General features: G+C 40.2%; 1 protein-coding gene across 2 annotated transcripts in view; it reads left to right on the forward strand.

Moving 5' to 3' along the window:
• LOC122641718 (beta-galactosidase) overlaps positions 1-19,194 on the forward strand; it is a 126,609-nt gene that overhangs the window by 86,243 nt on the left and 21,172 nt on the right. For both annotated transcript variants that reach the window (XM_043835008.1, XM_043835007.1), the window contains exons 13-16: positions 2,533-2,668; positions 8,199-8,254; positions 8,357-8,656; positions 8,752-8,874. In XM_043835008.1, the coding sequence (XP_043690943.1) occupies positions 2,533-2,668; positions 8,199-8,254; positions 8,357-8,656; positions 8,752-8,874 (615 nt within the window). The remainder of the gene's footprint in view (positions 1-2,532; positions 2,669-8,198; positions 8,255-8,356; positions 8,657-8,751; positions 8,875-19,194) is intronic.

Genomic DNA, 19,194 nt, shown 5'->3' on the forward strand with positions numbered 1-19,194 from the left:
GTTTTAAGTTAATAGGGATAGTTAGGACTTTTAACTTTGATTTATTTCATTAAATCAGACTCCTTCCACGTTTTTGGAAGAGAGAGGATTTTAAATTGTATTAGGATTGTGGCCCTTAGGCCCTCATTAATAGAAATCATGGGAGAGGCTCCCCCACCAATTAAAGTTTTAAAAAAAAATTCGTTTTTGTGCTACTGGCTATTTCTGCTGCTGTTTCTCTCTTCTGAGATTGTCTTGTGAGTCATATCAAGACCCCCCTTGTGAGTCATATCAAGGTTGAAGGGCTGGTGGATCTCCAGTGACTCCTTGCATCTTGTAGATCGGGAGGTTCATCTTCAAAGCTGTCTTCAAGGTTGCTGCCATTGAAGATTTCCTTAAACCAGTAAGTTATTTACTGTTTCAGCATTCCCCTCTTCTTCTTAACCCTCCAACCCAAGCCCCACCTGCCCTAATCGGTCCACATTGTCTCCTCCATTAAAAACCCATTGATCCCCATAAACCCTAATTGTTCTAAATTCTGCCCAACCTTGTTCCTCCATCCAATCCCAACCAAATTTCAACCACAGCCCCCTCTCATCACCTCCTTCACTCGACCTAAGTTGCAGCCCCATCCAACCACTCAAACCCTAATTTGTCTTGTCTCTGTAGAACCCAAAAAAACCCTAAATTCTGTATAGCCCAAGTCAGCCATCAGAACTATACCATATTACAGCCAAGTACCCTTCCCATTGCCCCTAACACTCAACCTTATCCCCTTGCCCTAATTCCCAGTTTAAACCCTAGTTTTAACCTAAATTCTAAAACCCAAACCCAAAATCCTAACCCTAATTTCTGTAATTTTTTTATTTTTGTTTAAACCATGTTCAAACCTACCCTATTAGTTTCTCCTAGACCTGCCCATTAAAACCATATAAGATTCAACCTATTCTCATAAACCTAACCCTAGATTTGACCTAAAATACCCCAATCTGCCCCGATCGGCCAGCACCTTTTTGTGAGGGTTTGCTCTACCTGGCTCCTAGTAGGTCTTCTACCTATCTAGGACTACATTACACATCAGCTCTAATACCTTCGTTGCTCACTTTAGCCTTCCTAGTTTTGCCCACACATCCATCTTAACATCCCCATCTCTGTGACACATAGCTTCGCTATATGGCACTTCTTAACTACCCAACATTTTGTCCCATACGTCATAGCAGGTCGGACAACAGTCCTGTAGAACTTTCCTTTAAGCTTTAAAGGAATTTATCAGTCACACAATGTGGAGATCCGTGGGATTAGCATCTTATCACTTTACATTAGGGTTTTATAATATTTTTCCTTTTTTACCCTCTTGGGATTGTAATATCATAATAAATAAAGAGAACCTCTATCATTAGTGACAAGTCAAATCATTCTCTCAACTCTGATTCCGAACTCACAATAATCCGGTTGCACCTCTCCACTTCATCCATCCTACCTTAATTCTTTGTAAAACATCATCATCTATGCCACCTTCTTTGTGTATGATAGACCTCAGATATTTGAAATAGTCACTTGGCGGCATCTCTTTCTCCTCAATTTTCACCATACCATCATCCATCATAGTGTGACTGAAGTTACACATCATATACTCCGTCTTTGATCTACTAATCTTAAAGCCTCTTGTTTCCAAGGTCGATCTCCACATCTCTAATTTAGTGTTAATCCCTGCTTTTGTCTCATCCACCAAAAAGATATCATCGGCGAAGAGCATACACCATGGTACCTCATCTTGGATGTTCTTGGTTAATTCATCCATGATAAGCACAAACAAATAAGGGCTTAGGGCTGATCCTTGATGTAACCCAGCCGTAATTGGGAATTCTTTGCCCTGGCCTGCCACAGATCTTACAGTAGTCACCAGACCCCTATACATATCTTTAATTACATCTAGCTATTTACTCGACACCCTCTCTTCACAAGAACATGCCGGATTAAATCTCTAGGGACTCTTCATAGGCTTTCTTCAGGTGTGAAATACCATTATCCCATATAATAATTAGTTATTTTCTAACCTATAAATAATGTATTATGTTTACTATGAGTTGCACAACCAAACTGGAAACCGCATGATAAATGTTTCCCCTTTGTGCTACTTCTCAAGTGCTTCTTTTACAATCAGATGTACTAGTAAAGTGGAAACTGTTTAACAGTTTTTACCCTTGGTGCCTCTGTTCAAGTGCTTTGTTTAACAATGATCTGAATGCTCACTGGAAATATGTTAAATTGTAATTGTGTGGAATGTATTGCAATATGCTGGATGTATGTGGCTCACAATGCAATAGGCCTATGTTGAACACTTTGCTCTCCTTTTTTTTCATCTTCTCTTTTGTGTATGTATATGCATCTCCGTGCTCGTGTGTATGTGTTTTATGTGAATGTATTTTTTTAGCATTGAAATCCATCCAAGAATGCCTTGGTAGTGGAAATTCTTCCTGGAACGTGCTCTAAATTTTAGAAATTCTATGTTGGGTTTATTAGTGAGTTTTGGTCTTTGCTACTTGTATATAGGGATTGCTGAAGGACAGTGGTGATGGTACCAAGCACTGGGCGTATGGAGGTGATTTTGGGGATACCCCTAATGACTTGAATTTCTGTTTGAATGGTCTTACATGGCCGGATCGAACTCCTCACCCTGCACTAGAAGGTAACTTAAATGCTATCTAAATTTCTCATACAAGAATTTCTGTATGTGTGTGTTGCAATTCTTCGGTCATGTTGGGTTGAGTGGACTGCCCAAGCCCAATCCTAGGAATGGAACAATCATTATGGGACACATCAAACCTGGACACATTCATAGGCTTTCTCTATTCCATTCCCCTCGATGTGGAAATGGTAGATCATGACCACCTCCACATATTATTTTCACTAGGTCAACATCATCCAAACCTTTCTTTCATCATCAACACAACCCACAGTATCAAATCCTACAGAATTCAATATTATCCTTCAATATCTCTAATCCCAAATTAGACCCTCAACCACCAAGAGGGAGAGAGGGAGGTTTGCTGGACAAGAATATTGTAGGGGACAAGTTCTTTAAGTCTCTATAAATAATTACCAATTCAGACCATCCATCACATGGAAGAGAATTTTGGATTGGCAACATGTCCAGTTCTCTTAGTCACCTATAAGCTGCTTCCCCATCATGGATTTTCTTTTCATATAATAACTGCCAGCTTTTTCTTTTTCTTTTTGTATTTATGCCCATAGACCATGGCACTATTTTGCCATGTAGCAATTGCTGCTGGCTTGAAATTTACCATATCAGGGCCCAACAAGATCAAGTTGAAGCTCCTAATAAGAATATTCTTATGATACATAAATTTATTTTATGTGTTTCATGTTGACGATCAAGGAGCAAGTGATTGTGGACCTTGAAGTAGATAAGTCACTTAGAGGGCTTATTTTATTTAAAATAAGCCTTGGGATGGGTGAAAAATCAAGTTGAAGCTCCTAATAAGAATATTCTTACAATACATAAATTTATTTTGTGTTTCATGTTGACGATCAAGCAGCAGGTGATTGTGGACCTTGATGTAGATAAGTCACTTAGAGGGCTTATTTTATTTAAAATAAGCCTTGGGATGGGCTATGTATGTATTGGGCCTTATTCTATGCCTTTCCTTTGTAATTGGCTAATTTAATGAACCTAAAATATGGGTAGAAACTAGGAAAACAGGATTTACTTTATTAGTTTAGTTAGAGTCCTATTTTGAGTCTGTTTTCTTTATTATTTCACTTTCCTAGTCAATTTAGGATACCTTATTTGTTAAGGGTTGGGTTAAGCCTTTCCTTTTTATTGTCTAAGTCTATTTTTGAGTCTTTTATATAAGTTTGTAAGAGAGGCCAGCATTGTACACGAATTTGAATGAATAGAAAAGGTGCTTATGCAATGTTGATATCCTGGGATAGGATAGGCGAGAGGCCTAGGGTGAGATGCTCATTCCCTTCCCCCTTCCCCCATCCCCTTCCATCAGTTCTTTATTCCAAACCCTAATTTCAGTCAATTGAGTTCAAGAGTGCTACAAGCTACTGGGATTTCTTTCAACTGATTGTCACATCGACTTTTTGAAGATTACCATATCAAGATCATTGCTGTTTCAACAGGTTATTAATTTTGTGGGATTCTTTCTTTTGGTTATCTTTTGAGATCTCATCATTCTTCTCCAACCAATTTTGAGATCCCATTGTTCTCTTCCTTGTTCTTTGGAGATTTTCTAATTTGATCCTGCCTGGGATTAGACCTATTCTGGTTCTAGCCTTACATTAGACCTCCACTAATTCATTTTCAGTGATTGTAAAACCATTCTCTCTCTCTCTCTCTCTCTCTCTCTCTCCACACAATCAAAAGTTTTCTGAGGTTCATAGCTGTCAAGACATCCCCTATGCATCCAGGCCCCCAGACGCTGTGACAACTATACCAAGGTTGGTGAAACACACAGATGGACAGTAAAAGCGTCCGTTTGCTGTTATGGTGAAGAGGTCCAAAAACTTTATCAAAAAAAATAAAGAGGTCCGAAACAGCTATCTGCAGTAGTTTATATCTACTGGAACATAGTCTAAAAGTTTAGTAATAGTCTGCCATTGTTATTATTATTGTTGTTGTTATTATCATTATTATTAATTACAAATAATAGTAATAATGCATACATACAATTGTTACTGCTGATAATGATCATAAGAACTATTCAAGAGCTTTGATTGCAAGTAACATAATATTATGTTTTTGCATGCAACACGTGCTTGTTTCCTTAGTTGTGTTTGTGCTGGACTGCTTGTATTTGTGTTACGTGTGGGGTTGTGCTTGTCAAGTGAGTCACCTAGTAACGAGATGATCAAGGGTTCTACAATATGGTAGCACAGTTGGCTGCATAAGGGGTCCACATGTGGCCACTTCACCTTCTAAATTTCATCCCACAACCACCTGTCGATATGGCAAGATAAAACCCTCTCTTCCAACCATTTCAGAATTTAAAAGTTTAAGCTCTGTTATTACAAGGGTAAAAGTCCAATAGTTGTAGCCATATAACTGAGGTAGACTACAAAGCTTTACATCTGGCCTTTCTGCAGCTTCTATAACTAATGGACATTGGATTGGCCAAATCAGTCCTCTGTTCAAGGTGTAAAGTATCAGTATTGATCAGCATATCGGGAAGATGATTTTAAGAGACATATTGGAGACATATCGGAGAGATGCCAAGAAACACAAAATACACTAAAGATACGCATAGAAACCCTTAAGAAACGCATGGATATGCTTATAATCCATGCAAAAAAACTATGTTGAAGCATAAAACATCATAAATAGAGCAGGAATCAGGTCTGACCATATGTTGTTAGGTGATCAGACCTAATGAATGGCAGTACACAGGGCAGATCAGTTAGACCCAAATGTTGTGTACAAGAATGCCCCATGATACCCTGATTATTTGTCAGTTTTGAACTCAATCAAAGTTGGCCATGTGGTGATATAAAGCTTTGAAGATTCATTACATTTAAAAAAAAAAAAAAAAACAAATGGATGGCTAAATACAGAAAAGAATGATGCCAATACATGCATGGTAAGTGATTGAGTTTTGTTGTGAAAATTGATATGAACCAATCTAAACTGTGCCCTTCCTTTTAAACAGTTAGATTTGCCAAAGCATCCTTCCATGTGGCACAGAAGGTGGTCAATATATAAAAACTTCCATGGGTGGACAGACCACAGGAATATTTACTCATGCTCTTTCCTTTAAAGCATAATAAACCATGGAGGCCTCCTCTTTCCTCACCATCTCCCAAGCCATTGTTGATCGCACCATCATGTCCCACTTTGGGTCTCTCTCTCTCTCCAAAAGGGTGGGGGGATGGGACAGATTTTGTGTCCAACATTGGAGTCTTCCCCTTCCCACACACACCTCTTTTCTATTTTTCAATTTGGTCGGTGGGGATTTTCAGCATGTGCACCACATTTCTTTAGTCGATGTTGAAATGGCTGGACCACCCTTTTGAGTGAATGTTTGCCTCATGAAACATGAAGAGATGAGCAGGGATGGGGTGGTGGCTGGTGGGATAGAGAGAGGTGGGGCGCAATCGATTTCGTCGAGAAGGCCAACTCTGGGCACCCGAGTTTGTTGATGGGATGCGCACAGTGGCTGATATCGCTGCCTCCGACGCAGTGGTGGTAGTGGCCGCTGCTGTCAGTAAGAAGTTGGTTCTGCCTGTGAGTTGCAGAAATCCTCAATATGTCTAGGTGTCTCAGGTTGATATGACCAGAGACACCTTTTTATTTCTTATGTTTAGTATCACGACGTCTCGTACTGTAAGTGTCATTTCCGATACGTTTCAGCCCGATACATACCATTTAGATACATATCTGCCCAATACGACTGATTCATATCGAAAATTCCTTACCTATGTTGGGAATAATCCCACATTGGAAAACTTTGGGACTTTGGATGCCTTTATAGTTTATACCAGTTTGACCTCTTCACTTAGGGTCTTTTTGGTATCATTTTTCATCTTGTTTTTGGCCTATATAAAAAAAAAAATCATTACTGAAAACCATTTTGATCAAAGAATAAAAACTGTTTGGTAACTACTAAACACAATAGATTGTAGAATGAAAAATAATTTTGGTAACTACCTATGTGTAAATAATATTTATAATATTTTTGAACAAATGGACCCAAGTCATGGAGATTCCGCATTGGGGCCGCAGAAAGAGGGCCAGAACTCATCCCCCAACAAAGGCATGGGAGATATAAGCAGCAGGTTGCAGAGGAAGAACGGGGGTTGGGCAGTGCGTTGGGAGGAAGAACAGGGCTGCCTGAAAGCTGAATTCACCTGTGATTTCCACTCTCTCCCTTATCCTGTTGATGATAATGATGCTTATGCTTCGTTTCATTTCATAATCGTTACTACTGGGGAATATTTGGAGTTGGCGCTTGGGAGAGGAGAAAGGCAAAGACGATTTCCAAATCTTAATTGGGTGATTGGGTCTCAAATTCATCTGACGGGTTATGAACTTATGAAGTTCGTCTTCTTTGTCGTCATCTCTTTCGCAAGTACATAGAGCGGCTGCTGAGGATAGGTTGGGGCGGTGAGTTGAGAGGAGAAAATTTTCCAGCACCATCTCACTTGCAATGGTCGGTGATTGGAGCTGAGCGATGACGGCAGCCAGTGTGTAATGGCAGGGGCGATTTGTGATGGCGAGGCACCAATGGCAGTGGCGGTGTTTGCAACGGTGGTTAACGCTTGCAGGAGGGGGCTTGCCTTTCTAAAAATAAAAGCAAATGTTTATTTTACCGCTCATATTTGGGTCTTATGAGCTCGTGCTCATTAAACTTGAGCGACAAAATGAAGGAAAAACGCTTTTGGCCGTAATCCATAATAGACTCTTGAGTCTATTATGATTTTGGGTGTGTTTTCATTTATTTTAAATAAAAACAAGTTTCAAAAATGATACCAAACACATGAAAAAATAACCAATGATACCAAAAAGACCCTTAATAGCTTAAGTTTTGGGTTAGACACTTGAACTTGGCTCAGAGCCACCAGGCCACTATGTTTAGAACACACCTGTGTACAGTCACCCAAAATAGGGCGACACATGCCATGTGTACTGCCATTCAAAATAGGGGCAACCCATGAGGGGGAGTGTCGGGAACAATCCCACATTAGAAAACTCTAGGACCTTGGATGCCTTCATATACCTGTTGTGCCTCTCAACCTGATAGTCTAAGCTTTTGGGTTGGACAATTCAGCGTCCTCCACATGGTTAACATTGTGAAATCAGAGAGGTCACCTGGAGAAAATAATCTAATTTATCAACCCGAATAACTCTTTCCGTGTGTGTGTGTGTGTGTGTGTGTGTGTCTGTGCATTTTATCTTTGTGTATGTGTGTCTTTCCATAACTCCATTTTATCTGTGTTTTCCCAAGGCCTCAGCCAAGCACAAATAGAGATGATGCCTATTTTATCTGTTGTGATATTCCAGCACTCGATTTAAACATTCACAATCCAACCAGATCTGAGCTAAATGCTGGTTGGTTCAGAAACAGTGTTGGGGAGCCCAACCAAGTTGCAACCCATATATGTGCTTTTGTATGCATGTGTTTGGAAATGGTGTCTGAAGTCTGAACTGATACTTTCTGAATTAAGTAGTCATTTACTTTCATTATGGTTTTCAGAAGTGAAGTATGTCTATCAGCCAATAAAGGTTTCATTCAGAGAAAAAATAATTCAGGTACTCTAATATATGACTCAATTGTGTGGGACTTCTCCTAATTTAATGCTGTTCTGATTTCTTGATTGCTTTTGTGCTGAATGTTGGAGTGAAACACTGCAGATAACAAACACTAATTTTTTTGAAACAACACGAGATTTGGAGTTTTGCTGGATTGTCCATGGTGATGGATCTATCATCGGAACTGGGTTACTCTCTCTCCCAACAATGGAACCACAGAGCAGTTGTCATATTGAATGGGAATTGGCTCCATGGTCTTCTCTATGGGCATCGTCATCTGCAGCTGAATTATTTTTGACAGTAACCACAAAACTATCAAAATCCACTCGCTGGGTCGAAGCAGGTCATGTTCTTGCTTCCACACAAATCCAGTTGCCGCCGAAAAGAAAATCTCTTCCTCATGTATGTTCTTCCTTATCCCTCATCAGTTAACCTTGACGGTGTCTTTGAATAATCAGGAAATTTTCATTCAATTTTGAAATGAACATGCTTTCCAGGTTATCAAAATGGTAGATACTTCATTACACAGTGAATGTCTTGGGGATACAATCAGAGTCAGCAAGCAGCATTTCTGGGATATAAGAATAAATGCCCGAGAGGGAACAATAGAGAGTTGGACGGTAATCTTCCTTCCTACTCTTTCTTGATGTAGGCTCTTCCAGATCCAATATACTAATGTATAAATGCAGTTAAGAAGTTTTACAAAGCTTCCATCCAAGTCCAGAAATGTAATTGGCTTGTTTCAATATACTAATGAATTCAGTTGGTTGCTCTATATGTCATAGTCAAATTTACCCTAGTAAACAATTTACTTTCTTCAGAGAATTAATATTTGTTGGAAATCTTTGGAAAAAAATTATGGCTTGTGTTCATTATGACAACATTCTCCTTTTTTTATAATAGAAGAAAACAAACCTAGAATATTCTAAGATAAAATACCAATTATACCCTTATTCCCTATTACACCCATATTACAACACTCCCCCTCAAGTTGGTGCATAGATATCACACATGCCCAACTTGGATACAATCAGGTGAAACAGCTTACAACTAAGACCCTTAGTAACACTTCAGCTAACTGATCTCCAGACTTAACAAACAAAACATAAACAACCCCTTGATCTAACTTCTCTTTGATGAAGTGACGATCAATTTCTACATGTTTTGACGAAGTAATCCTCCCCGCAACCATTACATCCCCTTGATCTAGCTTCTCTTTGATTGGACATTGTATCAGTTGGATGTGAAGAACGCTTTCCTCTATGGTGATCTAGAAGAGGAAGTGTACATGCAGACTCCACCTGGCTTCAAGTGTCTTTCAGCTGAAGGGAAAGTGTGTTTACTCAAGAAGGCACTCTATGGTCTCAAGCAGTCCCCGAAGGCTTGGTTTGAGAGGTTTAGACAAGCCATTTTGAAAAATGGGTATTCCCAGAGCCAAGCTGCCCACACTTTATTTACCCGGCGAGGTCATGGTACCATCATAGCCTTGTTGTCTATGTTGATGATATTGTAGTGACTGGAGATGATAAGGCTGAGATAGCTAGGTTGGAGACCTACTTGGCTCAACAGTTTGAGATTAAAGATTTGGGCCCCTTAAAGTATTGTTGGGGATTGAAGTGTCAAGGTCTAAGAAGGGAATAAATATATGTCAAAGGAAGTTTGTCTTAGACTTGTTGAAAGAGACAGGGATGTTGGGTTGCAAACCAGCAAACTCTCCTATTGATCAGAATCATAAGCTAAGAGAAGATTTTGGACCTGACCTTGTTGATGCAAGGAAATACCAGAGGCTTGTAGGGAAATTGATTTATCTCTCTTTGACTCACCCAGATATTACCTATGCAGTTGGGATGATGAGTTAGTTTATGCATGCCCCCAAGAGTGAGTAGTTAGATGTTGTTTACCGGATCCTCAGATACTTGAAGTCCTCTCCAGGAAAAAATCTCCTATATGCCAAGTACAACCATTTGAGAATTGAAGGCTACACTGATGCTGATTGGGCTGGTTCAGTTTCTGACAGATGATCTACATCTAGCTATTGTACTTTTATGGGTGGTAATATGGTCACATGGAGGAGTAAAAAGTAACCAGATGTGGCTCGGTCAAGTGTAGAGGCAGAATTTAGAGCTATGGCTCATGGAGTATGTGAACTTCTATGGATGAGATGGCTGGTCCAAGAGTTGGGATTTGATACTGAGGCACCTATGAGCATGGTACTAAATCTCATTTCGTTTCGGTGTTTCGGTCTAACCGAAATTTCCGAGATACCGAAATTTCGTCGAAATCTTGGTCGAAATATGGTATTTTTTTGTGGGTGTAAAATGCCAAAAATGTCCGAGATTTCCAAAATTTCCGAAACGAGATGACCGAAATTTCCGAAATATTGCATTTTTTCATTTCGGACTTGCGTTTCGTTTCGGACAGGTCGAGATACTCGAAATGTTCGATATCTCGACCGAAATTTCGCGAGTTTTAGTACTATGCCTATGAGACTTTATTATGATAATAAGGCTGCCATTAGCAAGGCACACAACCCTATGCAACATGACAGAACAAAGCACATTGAAGTGGACCGACATTTCATCAAGGAGAAGATTTACTCCGGCTACATTTGTACTCTTTTTATTAAGACAAGCGACCAATTAGCTGACATCTTTACCAAGGGGTTCATCTCTCATCAGTTTAGTACCCTAATATGCAAGCTAGGAATGTATGACATTTATTCTCTAACTTGAGGGGGACTGTTCGAGTTATGTAATAAGGGTAGATTGGGTACTAGTCTAGTATCTTATTTTCTTGTGTTGTATTTTTCTTGTTTTACCTTTTACCTCCTTAGGGAGGTGGTTGTAATTACCATAGTTGTCAATGCGTCGCCTAGGCGGCGCTTAGGCGTCCTAGCGGTATTTTATGGGCTAGGCAGTGCTATGCTTTCCATGAGTCATGGATGGCGGTCGATCTGACCATATAGGCGTTGCCAAGGCGGTCAAAGCGACGCCTTGGTGCACCATATGGGCTGAGCGACCACCATCCATGACTCTGGTTATTTTATTTTTATTTTTTCATGTTCTGTTTTTTTATTCTTTTTGCTTGCTTTTTATTGGTTTGTGTATAAAGAGTCTAATGTGGGCTGCTACATGGGATTATTTAGTTTTAAAATGTTAAATACTTAAAAGTTAAAAATCTATCTAAAAGTATAAACGAAAAAGTGAAAACCTACAGTTACTCTAAAGCCTTCGTCTCCTTTGTCTCCTTCAACTGTTCGTCTCCTGCAACTCTTCGAGTCTTCATCTCCTCCAGTTCCGGCAAGCGGCAACATCAACTCGAGTCTTCATCTCCTCCAGTTCCAGCAAGCGGCAACAAAGACTCGACTCATCTTCTCTTCTAGTTCCGGTAAGTCTCTAGTCTCTACTCCCCTAATCTTCTTCTTCTTCTACTTCTCTAATCTCTGTAACTCTGTTTTCCCTTTTTTGCTTTTTGTTTTTTTTATTTTAACAACCGCTGGCTGCTACTGCTTCCCCCAACACAGCATCTCTACTCTTCCGGTTCCACTTCCACCAACTGAAACGTGACTCTTCTGGCAAGGTGAGCCCCTAGTTCCCTACTCTTCTTCTCTGTTTGAGTGTTTTGCCTGCTTCTCTTTTTTTGTAAACGCCTGCTGCTTCTCTCTCTTTTTTTTTTACTTTTTATGTTAACGCATGTTACAGGCCCTGCTTCTCTGTTTTTTTATTTTATTTTGATGCCTGCTAGTCTGCTACAGCCTGCTGCTTCTCTCTCTCTGGTTTTTTTCTTTTCTTTTAATGATAACTCCATTGTTACAGCCTGCTTCTCTGTTATTTTTATTTTATTTTAACGCCTGCTAGTCTGCTACAGCCTGCTGCTTCTCTCTCTTCGATGCTTCAAGTAATCAATTCTGCTTCTTAGTTCTTAGTTCTTACCTTCTTCTTCTTCTCTGTACTCTGTAGTTTGTAGTGGCTTAAATTTAATTTTTAATGATATAAGATATGATATGTATTGAATGTTTTGGGGGGGGGGGGAGGAGGGTGGGGAGGGGAAAACTAACACTAGAGTGACTAGACCGCCTTTACAGCTTAGGCGGCCTCTTTACCGCCTAAGCGCTTAGACAGGCCTCAACCGCCTTGGACCGCCATGCCGCCGTGACAACTATGGTAATTACTATTTCATATTAGTGAATCAAATAGGGGAGAGAAGACAACTCTCCCTACCATTCGGTTGCACACCGTCTTCTTCGTCTTCTTCTCTTCTCACCTCTATCTTCTCCTCTCTTCTCTTGATTTGATCTCTACACCATTTCCAACTAAAGACTGTTGAGAACTGTTGGTTGTTGGTGGTGATGGATGTTGGTCCCAATGGCTTTTCTAAATCTTCCAGGAGTCTTTGCCAAGGGGGATCCATTATCGTCTACCTTGTTTATATTGGCAGAAGAAGTCCTTAGTAGACGGATAAAGGCGCTTTTTGCAAAGGGACGTGCTTCTTATTTACACCTTCCAAGAGGTTGCCTGGGTATATCTCACTGCCTCTTCGCGAATGATACGATCGTCCTTTACTAAAGGATTGAAAATCTCTTTAAAGCAAATAATGGGCATGATCAGTAGATATAAAGATTTCTCTGGGTAGCTGGTGAATAGGCAAAAAAGCTATTTTATTGTTAGCTCAATAGCTTCAGATGCTCGTGTTAGAATGATTGGTGGAATTATAGGTTTTGTGAGGAAAATGTTGCCTACAACTTATCTGGGAGCACCTATCTACACCGGCCACCTCAAAATAAGTTTTTTCGATGAAATGCTAGCTAAAGTGAGATCAAAGGTTGCAATACGGAAAGGGAGGCTTCTTTCTGCTGGATGGAAATTAGTTCTGACTAAACATGTGCTTGCTTCTATGCCAATCCACATTCTCTCCTCTTTAGATATTCCCAAAACCATCATAAGAAAACTACACCATATTTTTGCGAATTTTCTTTGGGGATTCGGATTTTGGAAATCGTTACCATTGGGTGGGGTGGCATAAAATCTGCAGGCCTTTGGAAGAGGGAGGTCCTAGTATTAGATTATTGGAGGACATTAATATTTCCATGATATTGTAGAGTTTGTGGCAGATAATCTCTGAAGATTCTTTATGGAGCTCTTTCTTTAAAGAAATTTCTTAAAAGGGAATCACATTGCCCTAGTCGATTCTAAAGTTGCTGGTTCCAAATCTTGGAAGAGAGCTTTGGATTTAAAGGATTATATCCTTTCTAAATCTAGATGGTTGGTTGGTCATGATGAGGTGAGTTTTTGGCTTGGTAATTGGATGGGGTGATTTCCCCTTATTCACTACGTTGATGATGCTCTCCAAGTTTATCTAATATTAGAGTTAAGGATGTGCTCAATGAAGAAAGTTTTTGGGACGAGGATGTTCTGGGGTTAATTGATTTTCCAGAAATCTGTGAGGGTATTATAAATGGGAATGTTTTCCTATCAAACAGGGAGGATAGACTGGTCTGGTCTCCATTGAACGATGGTAGATTTCAATCAAATCAGCATGGAATGAAGTTCGTTTGCACCATCCATCGGTCTCCTTTTCTAAATGGATTTGCAACTACTCCCTTCTGCCCAAAATGGGCTTTTTCTCTTGGCAAATCCTGAACGGCAAGATTCCGTGTGATGATGCTTTAATGGCAATTGGTATCCCAATTGTCTCTAACGGCGGCTGTTGCAAAAATCCATGGAGGGAGTCAGGAACCCACTCTTTACCGACTGGGGGAATTGCCACAAGGTTTGGAATTTTTTTGGGATCTTTTTTTTTTGGGTGAATAAGAAATTCATTACCAAGAAGGAAAAAAGAATTACAGGGCCGTCAAAGGGGAGCAACCAAACAAAAAATAAGGAACCCAAGTCTCAGCTTTGCGGGCTAAGGAAAACAAGGGAGACAGAAGAGAGACCCCAGGGGACAACAATAAGCCTGTTCCTTGGGGTGTCAGTGCAAAAAGATGGAGGGGCTGACTCTAACTTCGCCATAATATCAAAGGAAATGGAATCCCAAATCTGCTGGTAAGATCTAGAATTGGAGGTCTATTTCCTAATATTGTGCTCCATCCAAATGTGGTCCAAGGTAGCACAAAAAGCAAGCTTTCCAACAGTATCACATAAAGAGCAGCCAGCAAAAGTCATGTCAATCCAAATCCATTCCTGGGAGAAAGGAAGAATTCTTCTAGGGGCTGGCCAACATTTAAGCAAGATGCCTTTCCAGATCGCTGCTGCAGTAGGGCACTCAAAGAAAAGGTGATTCGTGTCTTCCAAATTGTTCTAGCAGAGGTAGCAAGAGGGGGAGACAAGGATGTGGCGATGCAGAAGAAAGGCTTGAGTTGGAAGACAATTGTTGAAGATCCTCCAAACTGTAAAGTAGTGCCTAGGGATGTGGTGCTTGAACCAAAGAAGCTTTCTCCAAGTGGCTAGAGGTCCCTTGTGCCGAATGATGTCCCAGGCAAACTTTGAGGAGAAAAGAGAAGGATTGTTTGCCAACCAGTTTACACAGTCCTGGCTGCCCAAAGGCCTTCTGATGATGGAGGAGAGGTCATTCCAGATGATGGCAAGATCCAGAGAGGAAGTAGGAGGGGGGGCCCAGCCAAACTGATCTAGAATGTCTGCCACCAAAGAGAGCCTGTGGAGGCCCGAAGCATAAATGATCCAAGGGGTAATCAGAGGGAGGAGGATCCCCTTTGGGTGCCAGTGATCCAGCCAAAGATAGGAAGAGCGAGTTTTTTTGGAATCTTAATGGATGTGGAAATTATTCCCACCCAAGAAATTGGCACAAGAATCCTATTTTGGCAATCCCGTGCGAGTGCAAAAGGAATTTACGATTTCATCTTGGGTTTGTTACCCTCTTTCATTGTTTGGGAACTATGGCATTAAAGAAATTTTAGAAGACATGGAGAACACCCGCATATAGCAGCGAAGATCATTGATAAGGTGAAAACCTGGATTCGAGAAATACAATATCCTGCAAAATTCGAAAATTCCCCATCTATGAAGGAGATTTTGGTTTTGCAGGATTTGGGGTTAAGCCCTCCCCAGGTCAACTCAGTCAGGACGATCCCTATTTACTGGTGTCCTCCTTTTAATGCAGTTAAGCTGAATGTGGATGGGACGACTAAAGGGAATCCGGGCATAATATGGATTCTAAAAACAGACGCAATGTGATATCCGCAATAAATTTAAATTTTTTGGAACTTGTGTGATTTCATATTCCAGCTCTGAGTCCATGTTGGCATCGATTCTATGGGCTGCATCGGTCGAGAATACAGATGAAATACTCGACACACCTATGGAGGATTCCAGGGATTCTTCCCAGCTTGCCCTTCTAGAGTCAGAGGACCTCCGTCAAACCCCGCACCGGAGTTACCTGTGCCGGATTTGCTGCCTGAATAGCATGCAGAATCTCTCCCTAAATTAAATGCATTGTAAGTATGATTTAAATGTATTTATATAATGTTTGTACAACCAAATAGGGTTAGAAGGGTGTTTTAGTCGAATTGCCTCTGTGGGACCCACACCCCCAGTGGGAAATCCTGTTCCTAACAGCTACCCGTGTTTGGATTATCCCTAAGGTCACCCGACATCACTCTATGGTTAGAATAAAGCAATAAATACAGAATTCTAGTTAGAAACTATTTGAGAAATCAGTTTTAAAAGTAATTTATACTCAAAATGACCAAACAGCCCCTTAGTGCTTAAGTTTCTATAAATATAACCCTCTTTACACTATTCATTATTCACCAACAAAGAGAAGAGGAACCAGAATTTCGTTCCAGCCTTAGAGAAGAAAGAAAGAATAGAGAAAAGAGAAGAAGAAGAAGGGAAAAGAGAAGGCTGTTCTTGAAGGCTTGGATCCCATACCTGGAGTTAAGCTTTGGAACCTCTATTAGAGGCTGAGCTGCATAGTTGAAGGCTATCTCCATCTTGCTTTCACTTCTGAATTCAGGTAAGCCATGAATCTATGCTGTCCTCTTCCTCATCTTCTCTAATCTTTGTCCCTATATGACCTCTATGGCAAATTCTGCCATTAAACCTTAGCAATTATAGGTTTTATATGTCAAAACCCATCTTGTGACCCTTGAATTGGACTCAACAGTGTTCAGACCTTAAGATAAGCTGAGAATTTCTTGCTGCTCTTCACTTACCGCTGAACCATGAAGTTCTAATAGATTTTAAAACACTAATTTAGGTTAATTAGTCAAAACCCCCAATTTAATTAAGGTTTTAAAAATTAAACTATGGAATTATGTTGACCCACCTCAATTTAACCCAAATCCTGCAATTGAATCCATGCATGTAAGGATCCAAGCAGTACGAGCAAAAACCCCAAATCTGGTTTAGCAGCCGGATGCTGTTGTAGGCCTAGGGGCGGTCGACCGGCTCCCCATTTTGGTGCCCTTATGACCTTGACCCTATGGGCCTTGACTTTGGGCCATCTCAGGACCTAATGGATAATGTTTTGCGTGTTCTTTAGGTCTGTCTCTGCTGTTTTTTGTCTGTTTTGCTGGGTTCTTGGAGGGTTATTTGAATAGGCTAAGCTACAACTACAGGTAAGGGAAGTTTGAATTTAATTTGGGTGTGTTTGACATTTTAATTTACTATTGTGCTGAATGCCATATCATGCATCATCGAAACTACTCTGATGCATATAGTTTCTTAGCTTGTGTTTTTAATGCACTAGAATGCATGTGATTTAGGCTGCATTTGGCACCTTGCACTGTATTGCATTGATGTTACTGCTATTGTTAAATTGTTGATGGTGGAATACTGTACCTTATAATTCAGCTCTTCATACCTGTATCATCATGGATAGATTACACTGGGTTAGGTTGTTGATCATTACCCAGTGCTACGTCCCTTACCAATCGGGGAAAAGGTGTTGGACAACCCGTGGTACAGCCGAAGGGAAAATGCCAGGGTGCCATCTTCTGTCCCATGTTAGCGTGTGTACTCCGCTGTGGGAATAAACAGTCAGGGTTGGTGTTGGTTGAATCGTGGGTCAGAGAGGAAATAAAATAATGGAATTGATTGTATTAATGAGAGAAAGGCCACCTCTATTTATAATAGAGGGGAAGTTACAACTCATATAAGCTAGGCGATGTGGGACTAAACTCACACTGCCAACTAAACACTTAATAACTTAAAATTAACCCCAAAAGGACCAGTATACCCCCACGGTATTCTGGTGTATATTATTCTAACACTCCCCCTCACGTTGGATTATACAAATATGAAAGAAGGAAGATCCAGCGTGGACTAAAGAAAAAAACTCTACTAAAGAAAAACTCTCTCCATAACAATGCTAACACTCCCCCTCAAGTTGGTGCATACAAGGTACTAATGCCCAACTTGAATAAAATAGGAAAAATAAGTTATAGCAGAATCCAGCTTCAGAATGAATGCAGCTCCCAAATAGACCTTCAAGAACTTGAAAAAAATAGACCTTTAAACTTGGACAGACTTGATCAGCAAAAAAGGCATCTCTCACCAATCTTTGTCCAATAATGAATCTCTAAAGTATAATCTTGAAGATAAGCAACTAGGGTAGCCGGCAAATGAGTCAAGCAGCAGTAAAGAAGATTAAGTAGCGGAAAAAGAAACCAAACTGTAAGATCTCATATGGACAGGCAATAACCAAACATCTTCAAAACTTTAAGGCCAACCTCCCCCTTATGACAAACTTTAACCCAATAACAAAGTAGATACCCATTGGCAATGGTGAAACCTCTGACCTTCTATGTTTTGCACCAAGTGTCCCTGTATGTTCTGCTCTCTGCAATGGCTGCAGGTATACTGTATATAATCCCCCCCTCACGTGTAGTGCACGTGGACATAAGAGAGATTAGGTTAGAGATAGGGCCAAACATAACATTCCAGAATGGTGCAATGGCTACTAAGTGTAATGGAAAAAGAAGAAATGGTAAAGAAGAGAATACCATTAACTTCCAAGGGTGTTATGGGTAATGCCAAAGGTATGTTTTAGGAGGTGGTGAAAGAAAAACAGCAGTAGGATAATGGAGTAGGATTAACTTGGGTAAAAACAAAAGCTCCAACCATCTTCCATCAATCAACCAAACACTTTGAATGGAAACCCTTACAGGGGAGAAACTCCTAACTCCAATATTCAGATCTGAAAAATATACAGATCTAATTCGAAGTAAGGAAATGCTCCAATTGTCAAGGCTTGATCAATCTTCAAACAGGGAGGTGCAATTGTGCAAAAGTTTCCATGGTAGAAACTCCCACATGCTAGACAGTACTAAAAAGATATCCGGACAGCAATGAATGGAAGTAGCCTCAACAAAACTGGATCAGATCTGAATCTGTAACAATGCTAGTATGCAAGCTCCAAAGTATGCCGGATATTAACCAGAAAAGCGTCACATAACTGAATAGGTTCGTAGGGGCAACCAAAAAATTGTGAAACACATTGTAGTAATCCCAAATAGGCTGATCTCCAGGGTAGTAGATTCGAGTCTTCAATAACAAGAGAAATTCAATCTCCAATAAGAGGAAACACAGTCACAATTATAGGGCAGCAGTATTCCACATGAAGGCAGCAGTAACACATCAACCAGTCATGCTTACAGAAGCCAATCAATAACACCAACCAGGTAGGTAGTGAAGCTTATAAAAACCAACCAAATAAGATAAATAACCAGACAAATCCATAGGTAGTTGAAGCAGCCAGCCATATAGGAACAAGAAAAACAGCTTGATAATTGAAGAAACCAAGCCAACAGAATGAACTGGAATTTTTTTACTAAAAACCTGATGTAAGATGCTGAATAATGGGCTGTATACTCCTCTGATGTTGATAAAACTCTCCTAAAAAATTAGCAACTGTGGACTGCCCTACCCCTTAGATCGATTATAGCCAGGGTTTTGTAAAAAACCCTGAAAGTGAATATC

The sequence above is a fragment of the Telopea speciosissima genome, chromosome 10, assembly GCF_018873765.1.
Source record: "Telopea speciosissima isolate NSW1024214 ecotype Mountain lineage chromosome 10, Tspe_v1, whole genome shotgun sequence".
In the NCBI taxonomy this organism is placed as follows: Eukaryota; Viridiplantae; Streptophyta; class Magnoliopsida; order Proteales; family Proteaceae; genus Telopea; species Telopea speciosissima.